This window comes from Coenobita brevimanus, chromosome 33, assembly GCF_032717465.1.
Source record: "Coenobita brevimanus isolate Jiangsu-jjx chromosome 33, ASM3271746v2, whole genome shotgun sequence".
NCBI classification, from domain to species: domain Eukaryota; kingdom Metazoa; phylum Arthropoda; class Malacostraca; order Decapoda; family Coenobitidae; genus Coenobita; species Coenobita brevimanus.
Window position 1 is genome coordinate 4398673 of NC_136986.1, and position 12105 is coordinate 4410777.

Here is a 12105-nt window from a genome sequence, read left to right on the forward strand (position 1 = left end):
TCAAAGAAAACTCTTCACCCGTTATGCCTCCCAAATATAGTCAACGGTTAGGCAGATTTCACCGATTTTCGCCTGTAAGATCCATGAGATAACACATTGTAAGAAATGTGCCTTAAACAGACACAGAAAGAGAGAGAGAGTGGGGGGGGGAGGGCTTTCCAAGGAGTAGTAGTACCTCAGAAGGTCTTAAGACCTGTACCTCAGAGGTACCATAATGAATTTACCAAGTATTAGTTGTCATTCAAATAATGAGAAGAAAACAGAGTAGAGATCAAGTCTCTCTCCACCTACCTCTCCCACCTGCGAAAAGGGCACGGAAAAGAAAGTACACCTAACCCTGGGGGAAAAGCGTAGGCTAGGAAATTGGAGGAAATATTCACTTTTCTACAAAGTGAGGTCCGCCGTAACTCTGAACTGCTCTGTCGACGTAGTGTCAACTACCTGTGCTGGTAGACGATTCCAGAGACTGCAGATCTTATACGTGGAAAAATTGCCTAATGTATCATATGGAATCCTCACTGGAGGGGCATCAACTGCCGGTTCAGGTGGAGTAAACGAGACCATTAAAATAAAAGTAAGTTAATCACTAGGCAGTGTTGAGAGGAAAATAACCAAATAAATAGGTCAGTTATATATCCGTGTTTCAATATGGTTTTCATTTTACATGCTGGTTATTTAACATAAATCTGGTATTAGAGTTTGATATTTATACTTCTTCATAACACACACTGTTACCAGAAACATAAATAGAGCTGGGATGCTACAGACAATTAATGATTTTTATCGTCCACTTTTAGCAAGGCAAGGCGATATATTTTGTGTGTGTGTGTGTGTGTGTGTGTGTGTGTGTGTGTGTGTGTGTGTGTGTGTGTGTGTGTGTGTGTGTGTGTGTTCCCGAGAAATCTCGAAGAGTTGAGGTATTTCCACCAAACCATGACAAAATGACAGAAGTGATTAATTTTTCGTGAGGAACAAAGGCGACCGAATGTCAGCCGCTATACATCAAATTGCATTTTGTCCAATATGTCAGCAATGGATAAAGATATGTTCTTAAAATTAGGTTTGAGGGTAGTTTGCACCTTTGCCAAGATATTTTGCCGGTAATTGGCATTTGGCCTCCGAGTGCTTTTGTTTTTCATTTCACTTCAGAACGAGAACTCTCTTCAACCTTTAACCCGCAGAAACCATTGTCACCCCGGGGTGAAGGTTTGGCGCATTTTCAAAACATAAATAAGGAGGGAACCCCAGGCTGGGTCCTACGATCTTTGAGGCTATGACCTGATAGACGAAAGGTTGAAAGCTAAGAACCTTCCCCATAAAATCCCACCTGGAGCAACTCAGGGTTTTGGAGGGTTAAGTGCAACAGCAGTGTATGTAACCCACCATTCATGATATTCTTTACAAACTCCAGGAAAATTTTGTTATCATTTGTGTGAAGATAACCAGCCATGCCTCGTCCAGTGATGGTTGTTCTGCAGTGGAAGTGTCGAGGTGTTCGAGCAAATTGAGAGGAACTTCAATTGCTTGTGTCTGAGTTTCACCTTCTGTGTTTGCCTTCAGAAGACTATGGTGAGAGACAAGACTTCCTGCTGTAAGAGGATATACAGTCATTCACTTACCAGCTCTTATGGAGCGTGGTCCTTGTGATGGCTGTGCTTTCCTCTGCTGCACTGATGTTCCATTTACTTATTTTCCTGTCAGTCTCTCCTTCAGGCTGTGGCTGTTCAATTACACCTGGGGAGGAGTTACACATTTTGTTTTCTTTATTGACCTCCCCCCCCCTTACACGCCCCTCTGTGCCTTGACCACCTTATTCGTCAGCTTCCTAGGCCATCTGTTCTTGTACATGACGTGAATGGGTGTCATGCGTTGTGGGGTGACAATATGTGTAATGCCTGTGGTGATCTGGCATCTTTGGTTGAGGATTTGGACCTGGTTCCGCTGAGCACGGGAGACCTGACGCATTTCTTGTATAACCTGGGACTCTGTCTTTAATGATCATACACTGGTATCCCATGACTCTTCGCTGAACTTTTCATGTGAGATTTTGTCTGATTTGATTTTGTCTGACTATAATGGCATTGATCATTGCCCTATTTGGTTAAAGCATTCAGCCCTGTGTCAGTGAAGCGTGTCCCTCACTGGTGTTTGGGTACGACTGATTGGGAAAAGTTTGCAGGTCACTGTAGTCTCGACTGCAGTGTTCCCAACTTTCAAAGGGCTGATGATGAAGAACAGTATTTCATAACTACTGTATATCAGGCTGGCCTTTTTTCTATTCCACGAACGTCTGGAAAGTTCTGTAGGTGACCTGTGCCTTGGTGGAATGAGGCATGTGCTTTAGGTAGGTGTGTCCACAAAGCCGCTTGTAGGAACTTTAGGAAGAATGAAGATGTCTTCTTTTAAAATCAGGTTAAGAAAGCTTGTGCCCATTATCAGTGGGTTCTACAGAACTCACGTCAAAACTTGTGGAGAACCTATGAATCGTCAGCCACCTCATCCACTCCTTTACCATTGGTCTGGAAGAAGGTGATGAAAATAACCGGTTAGCAGTCACCTTTTCCTCCCTTGGTGTATAAAATTCAGGGATCTTCTTTATCCATCTCCTCTGAATTTGCTTCAGTGCTGGCAGAGCATTTTTACAATATTATTGTTCAGATCCCTCCAAGCCATTTAGCATATTCCGGCGGCAAAGGAAAAGGTCTGGTATTTTATTTCTGTATACTGAATTGGATCCTTATGTTTTCTTTGCCGTCTGTGAACTCAAGGCTGCTCTCCAGCAGTGTGATGACTCTGCTGCTGGACCCAGTGACATTAATTTTGCAATGATTTACCATTTGCTGTACAATTCTCTATTTTTATTAATAATTTATAATTGTATAAGGGATGAAGATAAAGTATCCACTAATTCAGGGATGTGAATGGTTCTTCCATTTCCTAAGCCACTTTCTCATTCAGTAAACTAACATAGAGAGCGAAGCTTTCACTTTCACTGTCGTTACTCCAAGTATTTGTACTCATATTCTTATATTACTAATTATTTACATTTCTATTTATATTTCCTATTTTATTTACATTATCAATATTTCTATTTTATTTACACTATGTTATGCACTGTCACTTGCAGTAACTTATAAAACTATTTTCCACTGTTCAATTATATTTACATCCATTGCTTTCACTTGCTATTCACACATTATTTACATTTCCACTTGCACTGTTTTAGAAATGCTTCAGGCTGTGGTAGTGTGGTAATCAAAGAAGCAGGGTACAGAGAGGGGAACCAGGCACTCAGTGCACTGCTAAGAGGTGCGTTTTTGCTCAGGTGTGCGTCTGGTGACATGTGCACACACCTGGCACCTGTGGATCGCAGCCTTCCCCTTTGTAGTGGCAGGCATTTGCACCAGTCTGTGCCGATCCATGTAAGCCCTCTGCTCAAGTCTGTCGAGAAGTCTTACAGCATGGTGCCTTGGAGCTGCTGCTTTCACCCTACCGTATCTCTCAAGCAGCTGCTGAACACAGGTCCTGGCGAACAACCTCAGGGAGAACGACTTGGGTGGTTTTTCCTTCATCTTGAACAGGATGAAGGCGTTCAGCATCGTTATGTCAATGAGATGCAGAAACACTTTCCTGTACCACTTAGTATTCTTACTGAGGCAGTCGATCTCTCCAATCATCATGTTGGACTTGTTCACCAGTCGCATGTTGATATTATAGTCGATGACAGCATCAGGTTTCATCACAGGTTCGCCTGTCCTACAGTCGACCTTCCCACTGTCTTGGAGTTCCCCCTTGTGTACGGTGGTAAGCATGTGCAAGATCCTCTTGTCATGCCACCGTATTGCCATCATCTCTGACTTGCATAGGTGCACGGCTCCCCGCTGCAAAATTCCTGCCTCGAGGAATTTGGGGAAGTGGGCACGATTGCTCTTGATAGTGCCTCAGGAGCCGATGTCGTGCCCTGGAAGGTAATTAGCAAGTTTCTGTGCTGTATAATAGTTGTCAGTATACAGCACATGATTCCCACCAAAATAAGTTTCAAGCAGCACTTTCACTACACGGCCTGAAAAGCCAAGGGGGTGTGTTTTGTCCAGATCGACAGTGCTGGCTGAATAGATGACGAAGTCAAGGATGTACCCTGTCTTACATTTGCACAGTACAAAGAACTTTATTCCAAACCGATGACGTTTGCTTGGAATGTACTGTACGAACCTCAGACGTCCTCTGAACAGAACCAAGGATTCATCTATGACAACCTTCTGAACTGGGTGGAAGAATGACAAATTTATCCTTCATTCTGTTCAGAATCTCCCTGATCTTCCAGAGTGGGTCAGTCTGGGAAGGTACATCGTTGTCAGTGAAGTGCAGGTTTCCCATGATGTTACGGAACTGATCTCTGGCCATGTACTTATTGAAGGTGGGTGATGGTAGTATAGGGTCCATGGACCAGTAATTATCTTCCAACTCATGCTTCCGTGAATGAGGCATGAGAAGCATGAGAGCGAAAAACACATACAGTTCCTGCATTCCAAGCACGGTCCACTGTTGCATTTTCGCTGTACCTGCACCATTTGCACCATGTTGTGACTTGTACCTGTTGGTCTCATCACATAAATGCTGCATGACTTCGTCATCAAGGAAGGCCAAAAGGTAGTCCACACACTCAGCATCCTCGTCAAGAGTGAAGGCAGGCTGTATCCCAGAGGAACTCTCATCAAAGTGGAGTTGTTCCACCTTCAGTCCACACAAAGGCATCCAGGGTTCCCTCTCGTGGTGGTGTAGGCTGGGTGAGGGTGGATGAGGGTGGCTGTGAGGCAGACTGGGCTGTTTCAAGGTCACTCCGACTGACCCTAGGTTGTTGTGTACCACTAGCAGCCCTTACTCTAGAAACAAGTCTACTTTAACGACAAGTACGGGATTTACCTCGTTTCCTAAGGCCTGCCTTCACTGTAGGTGCTGGTGGAGACTCCAACGACAAAGACTCAGGAGAAATTTCGGCTGAAGAGGTGGAAGATAATAGTGAAGTGGGGCTGGGAGAGCATGGAGGTGAATAACATCGGGACTCATGGTGGGCTGGGTCACACGGGGCCATTGTTCTGGGGCTAACCCACCTCCTCTTCGCTCCCTTCCAAAATTCCTTCCATTGCTGCACTAAGGGCTCCTTTCCCTTGGAGTCAGGACGAACTTGGGACACTGAAGCACTCGTGCTGGGAGTTTCTGTCACTGTTTCCTCCACAGGCTCATCACACAATTCACCAGAAAGATCAAAGTCACTATCCATCATTATCACTGATAAATCAGCCAGTTCACATTCAACAGCAGAGTCACTTAGTCCTTTACCCCTTCCCACATGAGGTTTAGTAGGGGTAGAGGTCATAGGGCCCTTTGCAGTGGGCTCAGAAGTGGCAGAAAGGGAGGGGCACGAATCCGACATAGTTTCACCCTGAAAGACGAGAGTAAACTGAATGTCGTGGCGTCTATGGGCAGCCAAGGGTTGGCAATGTCAGTGTGGTGACAGTTCCTAATTTATAAGCCATGAAATGATTGGCAGGAAATCTAGACAATACATAATAAATTAGGTAGTTCCAGGTGAATATAAATATCACTTAGGCTTATTCCTTCCTTTCTTACATATAATTTTATTACGAGGAAAGGCCATTCGGTATATTTCAAGGGTAAATAAGCAGGAAAAATTAGCGAATGAGTGCATGTGGGGTGTTGCCAGGTGATAATTAGCCAATTCCAGGTGTATGACACAATCAATTACTTTTTTTCTTTTTTATATATATTATTTTGTATAAGAATAGGGCATAGGGCTCATTTTAATGGATGAAATCAGTTGAAAAATCCGGTCAAGATCTGAGTTGCGCGGCGAGGCTGGGCAGGCGGGAGGAGAGGGTAATGGAGTGGAGGTAGGGAGGGGAGTCAAGAATGGGGTAAAATGGCTAAATTGTCAACAATGGATGGGAGTAAAGATGACATTAGGAGCACTGACTATTGTTGGACACTGGCTGTACTGACAGATGATAAGAGTCACCACTTGAAAGTCCGGGCAAATTCAAAATAACACAGAATCACAAAAGTGACACCCCGCGGTATGATCCATTGTGCCCGAGCGTCACGAAAGTGATGCCCCATGATTAGGGGGTAAATGAGTCTAACTCTTGTGCCATTTGTTTGACAGCTTGTGTATGCTGACTGTTTGAGAAGTTGGTTAGCGTGAGGCTATCTAAAGAAGAGGTTTATTCTCTCTCTCACAAAGAGGGTTTCAGTGGTGTAGCCACTGGGGGGGCAGGGGGGATAGTTTGCCCCCCTGGGAAAATTTTGAGGAAATGCTGAAAGGGATTTTTGGCATAGTTCTTGTATGACAATACAGTTTTCCTAATTTTACCACTTGTAAATTAAATAATATTGTCTATTTCCGAAAATATTTATTTAGGAGCAATAATTTCCTTTGAAATTGAAAGCTAGACTAAATATTATAAAACCCCTGAGAAAAAATGACCAGTTATAGCTTAACAGTTTCCCATATCACCTTAGATTATGTGGTTAATATTAGAACTCTAATGATGTTTTGCACTTGAATCCTGATGAGGTGTAAAAATTGCCCTGCTGTCCCCTCAGCCACATCCTCTTACCCTGCAGCCATATCCTCTCACCCTGTAGCCAGTTGCAAACAAACACTGCACAATTTTTGTTACAAACAACTGAAACAAGCAGAAATTTTGAAGATCACCTCAGACTACATTTTAGAAGGCAAGCAGATATAAATATTTGCGCCAGGGGCTTCGTTTGAGTGGGGGACAGGGGGATATCTCCCCCCCCCCCGATTACTTGGAGCCTGGGGGACAGAGTATCTTTTGTCCCCCTCCTCCCCACGTTTCTTGGTGAATTTTTCAGGATAAATACCTTTATGCCATTTTTTTTTCCCTAATGGAATAATCCTTTCTATACAGTACAGTACAGTTCAGGTGATATGAAAATCATACCTTGCTGAGTGGGGCAGGTCGATTGGTCACGTGAGTCAAGGATTAAGAGAGGTTAATCCAAACAGATGTATTTATTTACGTGTAAGTCAGTCTTGACGTGTGCACCATCCCTGATGCCTGAGCCAGTGAGAATCAAACTAGATAAATAAGTAGTGGAAAACAGAATATCTGTTGACTACCACCACAGCAGTAGTACAAAACAGAATGCCAGCCTGGGAGTGAGTGCGGCAGCGAATTTTAATTTACACATATGTCCTATGTGGAGAGAGAGAGAGAGAGAGAGAGAGAGGGAGAGAGAGAGAAAGCAAAGGAAAATAGAAAAAAAGCGATAGTATCACAAATGTGGGAAAGTGTGTCTTCGGGACGCTCACATCAGCTCTCGAGTTTTCATTGGTTCATCCATTCCACCATGTACATCCATGATGTAACTTTATTTCTGGTGATATAAAGTATCAAATCTAGGAAAATTTGTGGTGACAGATATTTGGGGGAATTATTCCAAGTGTTTGCCTCCCCCCACCCCTGGCAAAAATCATGGATATGCCACTGGAGGGTTTCATTGGATGAGATGTACCTTGGACTACCACATGGAACCTGAGTCAGTAGTCTGTGAGTCTTTTGCATGTGGACAGCATCTAGCAGCTTTGTTCCTTGACCTGCAGAGGGATATGATACGGCATGGTGCCATGTTATTCTGAATTTCACAGTTTGGGACTGCATGGCCACCTGCCATTTTTCCTTAGTGACTTCTAGTTGAACCGCAGGTTTCCGGTACGTGTGCTCTCCTCACTCTGTCCTACGAGCTCAGGTAGAAGGTGTACCACAGAAGAGTGTGCTAAGTGTTCCTTTACTTGCTGTTGCTATCATTGGCACACTTGATTCCCTGCCACAGAGGGTGTCTCCTTCCTTTTATGTGGATGACCTAGTGATATGGTTTGCTGGTTCCCAGATGTGTCCTGTTGAGAGGAGGATGCAACTGGTGCTGGAAAGGGTCGCCACCTATGCAGACTGGAGAGATTTCCGTATTACTTCAAGCATGAGTGTTGCACTCCAGTTTTATAGATCAAAGGGGCTGGCACCTGCAACAGTGCATGAAGACTAAGTTTCTTGGCTTAACGTTTGACTGTCAGATTACTTGAGTTTTACGTCTGAAACTTCTCTGAGTGTCATGTATGCAAGCAATGAATTTGTTGAAGGTAGGTTGCTGTCTCTATATCTAACACACCTCATGGGGTGCAGCTTGGAGTACACTCCTTCATTTGTATCAAGCTTTAGTGGGATCTAAGCTTGCCTATGCTTACGAGGTGTACTCCTCCACTGCTCCGCAGCTTAGCGTTCTCAGTCATTTCCATAATGCAGTTTTGTGTCTTGCCACTGGTGCTTTCAGATCCTAGCCAATTCCTACCTTGTGGAGGCTGATGTTCCTTCCTTTTATCTACCGCACAAGTCGCTGATCACTCATTGCTGGAATCATGTAAGATATATTCCATAGTCATTTATTGCTGTTTGTGTATCATGACAGTCATTATTTCAGCATCATGTTTCTCATCCTCGCACTCCACATTCCTTTGGGTACAGGGTCAGGCAGATTATGGGGGATGTGAGTACCGGTACTTCAGGTTCTCTAAACACAAAGTAGTCCGGTGAATAGATATCATAAATCAGAGATCAGGTATCAGGAGTGTTGCTCTTGGTTTAATGGTAAACAGACAAAAAAAATAAATTTATTACAATAACAATAACAATCAAAGCACTAAAGGTTTGTACTACCATTAGATAAAGAGAGAGAAGTCCCTTATAATATCCCCCTTCATAAGATATGCTACAGTATAGTTTCCCTACGTTAAAAGTAAAATTGTTGGCCCTCTCCTGTATCCACGGGTGTTCCGTAAGCTTAGCCAGCCGTGTACCACTCGAACTAGAACACGTCACAGGAGTCACAAACAGGACATGAAGGATGCCTCTCCTGTCCGGCCCTCGACACAAGTAGGACCTGGCTGGTGGTTGGGGAGCAATGACGGTACTTCGAATTATGACTACCATCTAACCTCCAATGCCATGTCACGCCTCCTGTTTACTTGCCACCTCACCAAACGAACCCGAACCGAATACCAAACAAAAAAGGACAAACCAGTGTCCGAGACGAACGACACTCAGGCACGAAGGACTTAACATACTATACCCTCACAGGGGATTTAGGTCTCTCTGCATAGCCTGTCTGCCCTGCTCGGCAATAAAGAATTGAACCATGGTACCTTACCGAGGTGCAGGAGTGCAGGGATTTTTAGGATACTAAATCTTCTCTCTCTTCTCTGACACTTCATCAGCCATCAGCTATTTTTGGAACATTCCATTCACAGAGGTACCCCTTCCTGTATATAAAGGTGGTTCAGAGTCACACACTTATTGTTCTCATCTTCGCAATCTGCATTGTTTTGCATGCAGGGTCAGGCCGATTGAGATTTACCTTTCTCCACAGTGTGTCTGCCCTGTCTAGTTCCCCCAAATCCCTCCATGGTGCCTTCCTGGGGTGCAAGTGTGCAGGGATTCTGAGGTTACAAAGTCTTCTGTGTTTTGTCTGGCTCTCCATCAGCTGTTTTGAGACATTCGTCCGTTCACAGAGAAACCGTCCTTGTATATACAGATGGTTCAGAGTCAGATACTGGTGTGTCTAGGGTGAAATTCCCAGATTTTGTAAGGGTAGGAATTCTTCTAATTTCCACTATTTTTACTTCAGAATTTAATTCACTTCATCCCCCGTCCTTGCCTTTCTCGAGTAAGGCAAGGGTTCACGAGCATGACAGTGTGAACAGCAATGAGATGGCAAATACATTAGCAAAATCTGCTTCCTCCCGATGACCCCTGCCAACTACCCCCTTCCTGCGTCTGATATGACGCCTTACTTGAAGTATGTGATTCTTATATATTGGCAGAGCCTGTGGAATGATATTAACAGTAAATTAAGGGATGTTTTTCAGAGTGTGTTAGTGCCGAGGGTTCTCCCCTGCATGTCTTAGTGATTGGAGGTGGCTGTTACCCAGCTATGTATTGGGCACTCATGGTTTAGTCATGAGTTCCTAATGTGTGGTGAGGCTAACTGTATTGTGATGATTGCTTTGTTCCCCTTACTGTCCGTCACATGCTAGTCCTGTGTCCGAGTCTGGGGGACCTGCGGTGGAGGTTTCTCCATAGGCATAGCATGACAGATGGTGTCTACTCTGTCCTTCATTGTTGGAGGAGGCTCTGGCTATCTGACTGATTTTTTTCTTAAGGAAGTGAACTTCTTACATCATTTATAGTTGACTGATAATTTACTTACTTTGTTGCCTTTTTTTTTTTTTTTTCTTTGATAGGGGTATCGATTTTGTTTTAGTACACAGGTTTTAACATTTATTTGGCGTCAGATAATCGAGCAGTTGCAGCACCACAATTTTTCTTTCCAATAAATCAGTTAGATTCTCTTGTCATTTACATAAAAATTTTATTCATCTCTGAGGACATAACTCGTCGACGACTTGGCATCAGCGTTGACACGTTCACTACTACGGATTTATCCGCAATTGGGTAAAAGTGCTTGGAGGTTGCAATATGTAAGACACCATCCTTGTGAAATTAATAACAATGATATCTTTAGTTACATTGCTACCTGCAGTCATTGTTACTCAGTTTAGGAGTGATTTCGTGTAAAAAACATATTAAGCCCAATTAGTAAATTCTCTTACCCACCTGCGATATAATCCTCAGACATTTATCAATCTGAGGTGTGTAGGGGGCATCATGAGGCACTGGCCAGGCTATCATAGCCTGAAGCACGTTTTCCTTGCCTATATACAAGGGGGAAGTGCCATCTAGTTTAGCAAAGTTCCGGGATATTATCAGCTGCAGGTTCAGAGGGGCACCAAGATGGGCACTCCTGAAATAAACACAAAAAATAGTAAAAAATAATAATTAACTCAGATGCTTTCCCCACCTGGAAACAGCATGAGGTATGATATATAATGACGGAATATTCGATACTGGGAGAATTGTGAACAGCATGCCGAGTAGAATGGGCCACATAATCATTAGTACATCATTCAGTCCTCTGGAATCCTGGCGCCTCGTCACATGCCAATCCATCTGCACGTTTTTTCTCCTTCAAATTCAGCTGACAAATGGCTTTTCAACTGGCTGCTAATATTAAAAGGTAAAAAACAATAAGACCATAGTCAGTATTAATATATAACTTCATACCCTTTACGCGAATGAACCACTCCTGAGAGTAAGGACATAAATAATGGTTCATTTAGGCTCAAACCAGGAAATATTTATTCAGCTGAGAAACATACAAACATTGAAAGAATTAAACAATGGCTGTACAACATTTTTTTTTTTTTTTGCTTTTAAAGTCTTTCATTTTCAAAGTTTCTCTTAATTCCTTTACTTGGAGGACGCATTTCCTATTTTGTCCAATTTAAAGTCAGATCACTGTATTTAGCCTGATATGAAGGGATTATTGAAAGCTGTTTCTAGCTTTTCATCCTCTAAAGCAGGGGTGGGAAACCTCCGGCCTCCGGGCCGTATAAGGCCTGCAATACCATTTGATCAGGCCCGCGAGGCAATTCATAAATACAATTTCATAAACTCATGATCGAAAATATATATATATATATATATATATATATATATATATATATATATATATATATATATATATATATATATATATATATATATATATATATTGCCAGACGCCTCAATCCCGTTTGGGGTGGCCACAAACAAATCGCCTCCAAGTCGCCCTGTCCCCCGCCATTTCACTGCCCTGCGCCCAACTCACACCCGTCTCTCTCATATACCTCTCCACCCCATCCCTCCATCTCATCCTCGGCCTCCCCCTCCCTCTTCCCCCCTCCACCTCACTCACATACACTCTCTTCGTCAGTCTTTCACCCTCCATCCTCTCCACATGGCCAAACCACCTCAGTGTGTTCCTCATAACGCTTCCTATCACATCCACATCCACACCACAACGCTCCTTTATATCCTCATTCGTCAGCCAGTCTCTCCACGTGACTCCACAGGCTCCTCTTAAATAACTCATTTCCACTGCTCTCACTCTTGACTTGTGTCCTTC

General features: G+C 43.4%; 2 protein-coding genes across 2 annotated transcripts in view; both read right to left on the minus strand.

The window, feature by feature from the left end:
* LOC145395719 (glutamate receptor ionotropic, delta-1-like) overlaps nucleotides 1–12105 on the minus strand; it is a 382972-nt gene that overhangs the window by 326429 nt on the left and 44438 nt on the right. The gene's annotated exons all lie outside the window — the stretch shown is intronic.
* The window catches only part of LOC145395902 (ionotropic receptor 93a-like), a 52005-nt gene that overhangs the window by 13216 nt on the left and 26684 nt on the right, over nucleotides 1–12105 (minus strand). The window contains exon 5 of the mRNA XM_080269425.1: nucleotides 10716–10902. Within this exon, the coding sequence (XP_080125551.1) occupies nucleotides 10716–10902 (187 nt within the window). The remainder of the gene's footprint in view (nucleotides 1–10715; nucleotides 10903–12105) is intronic.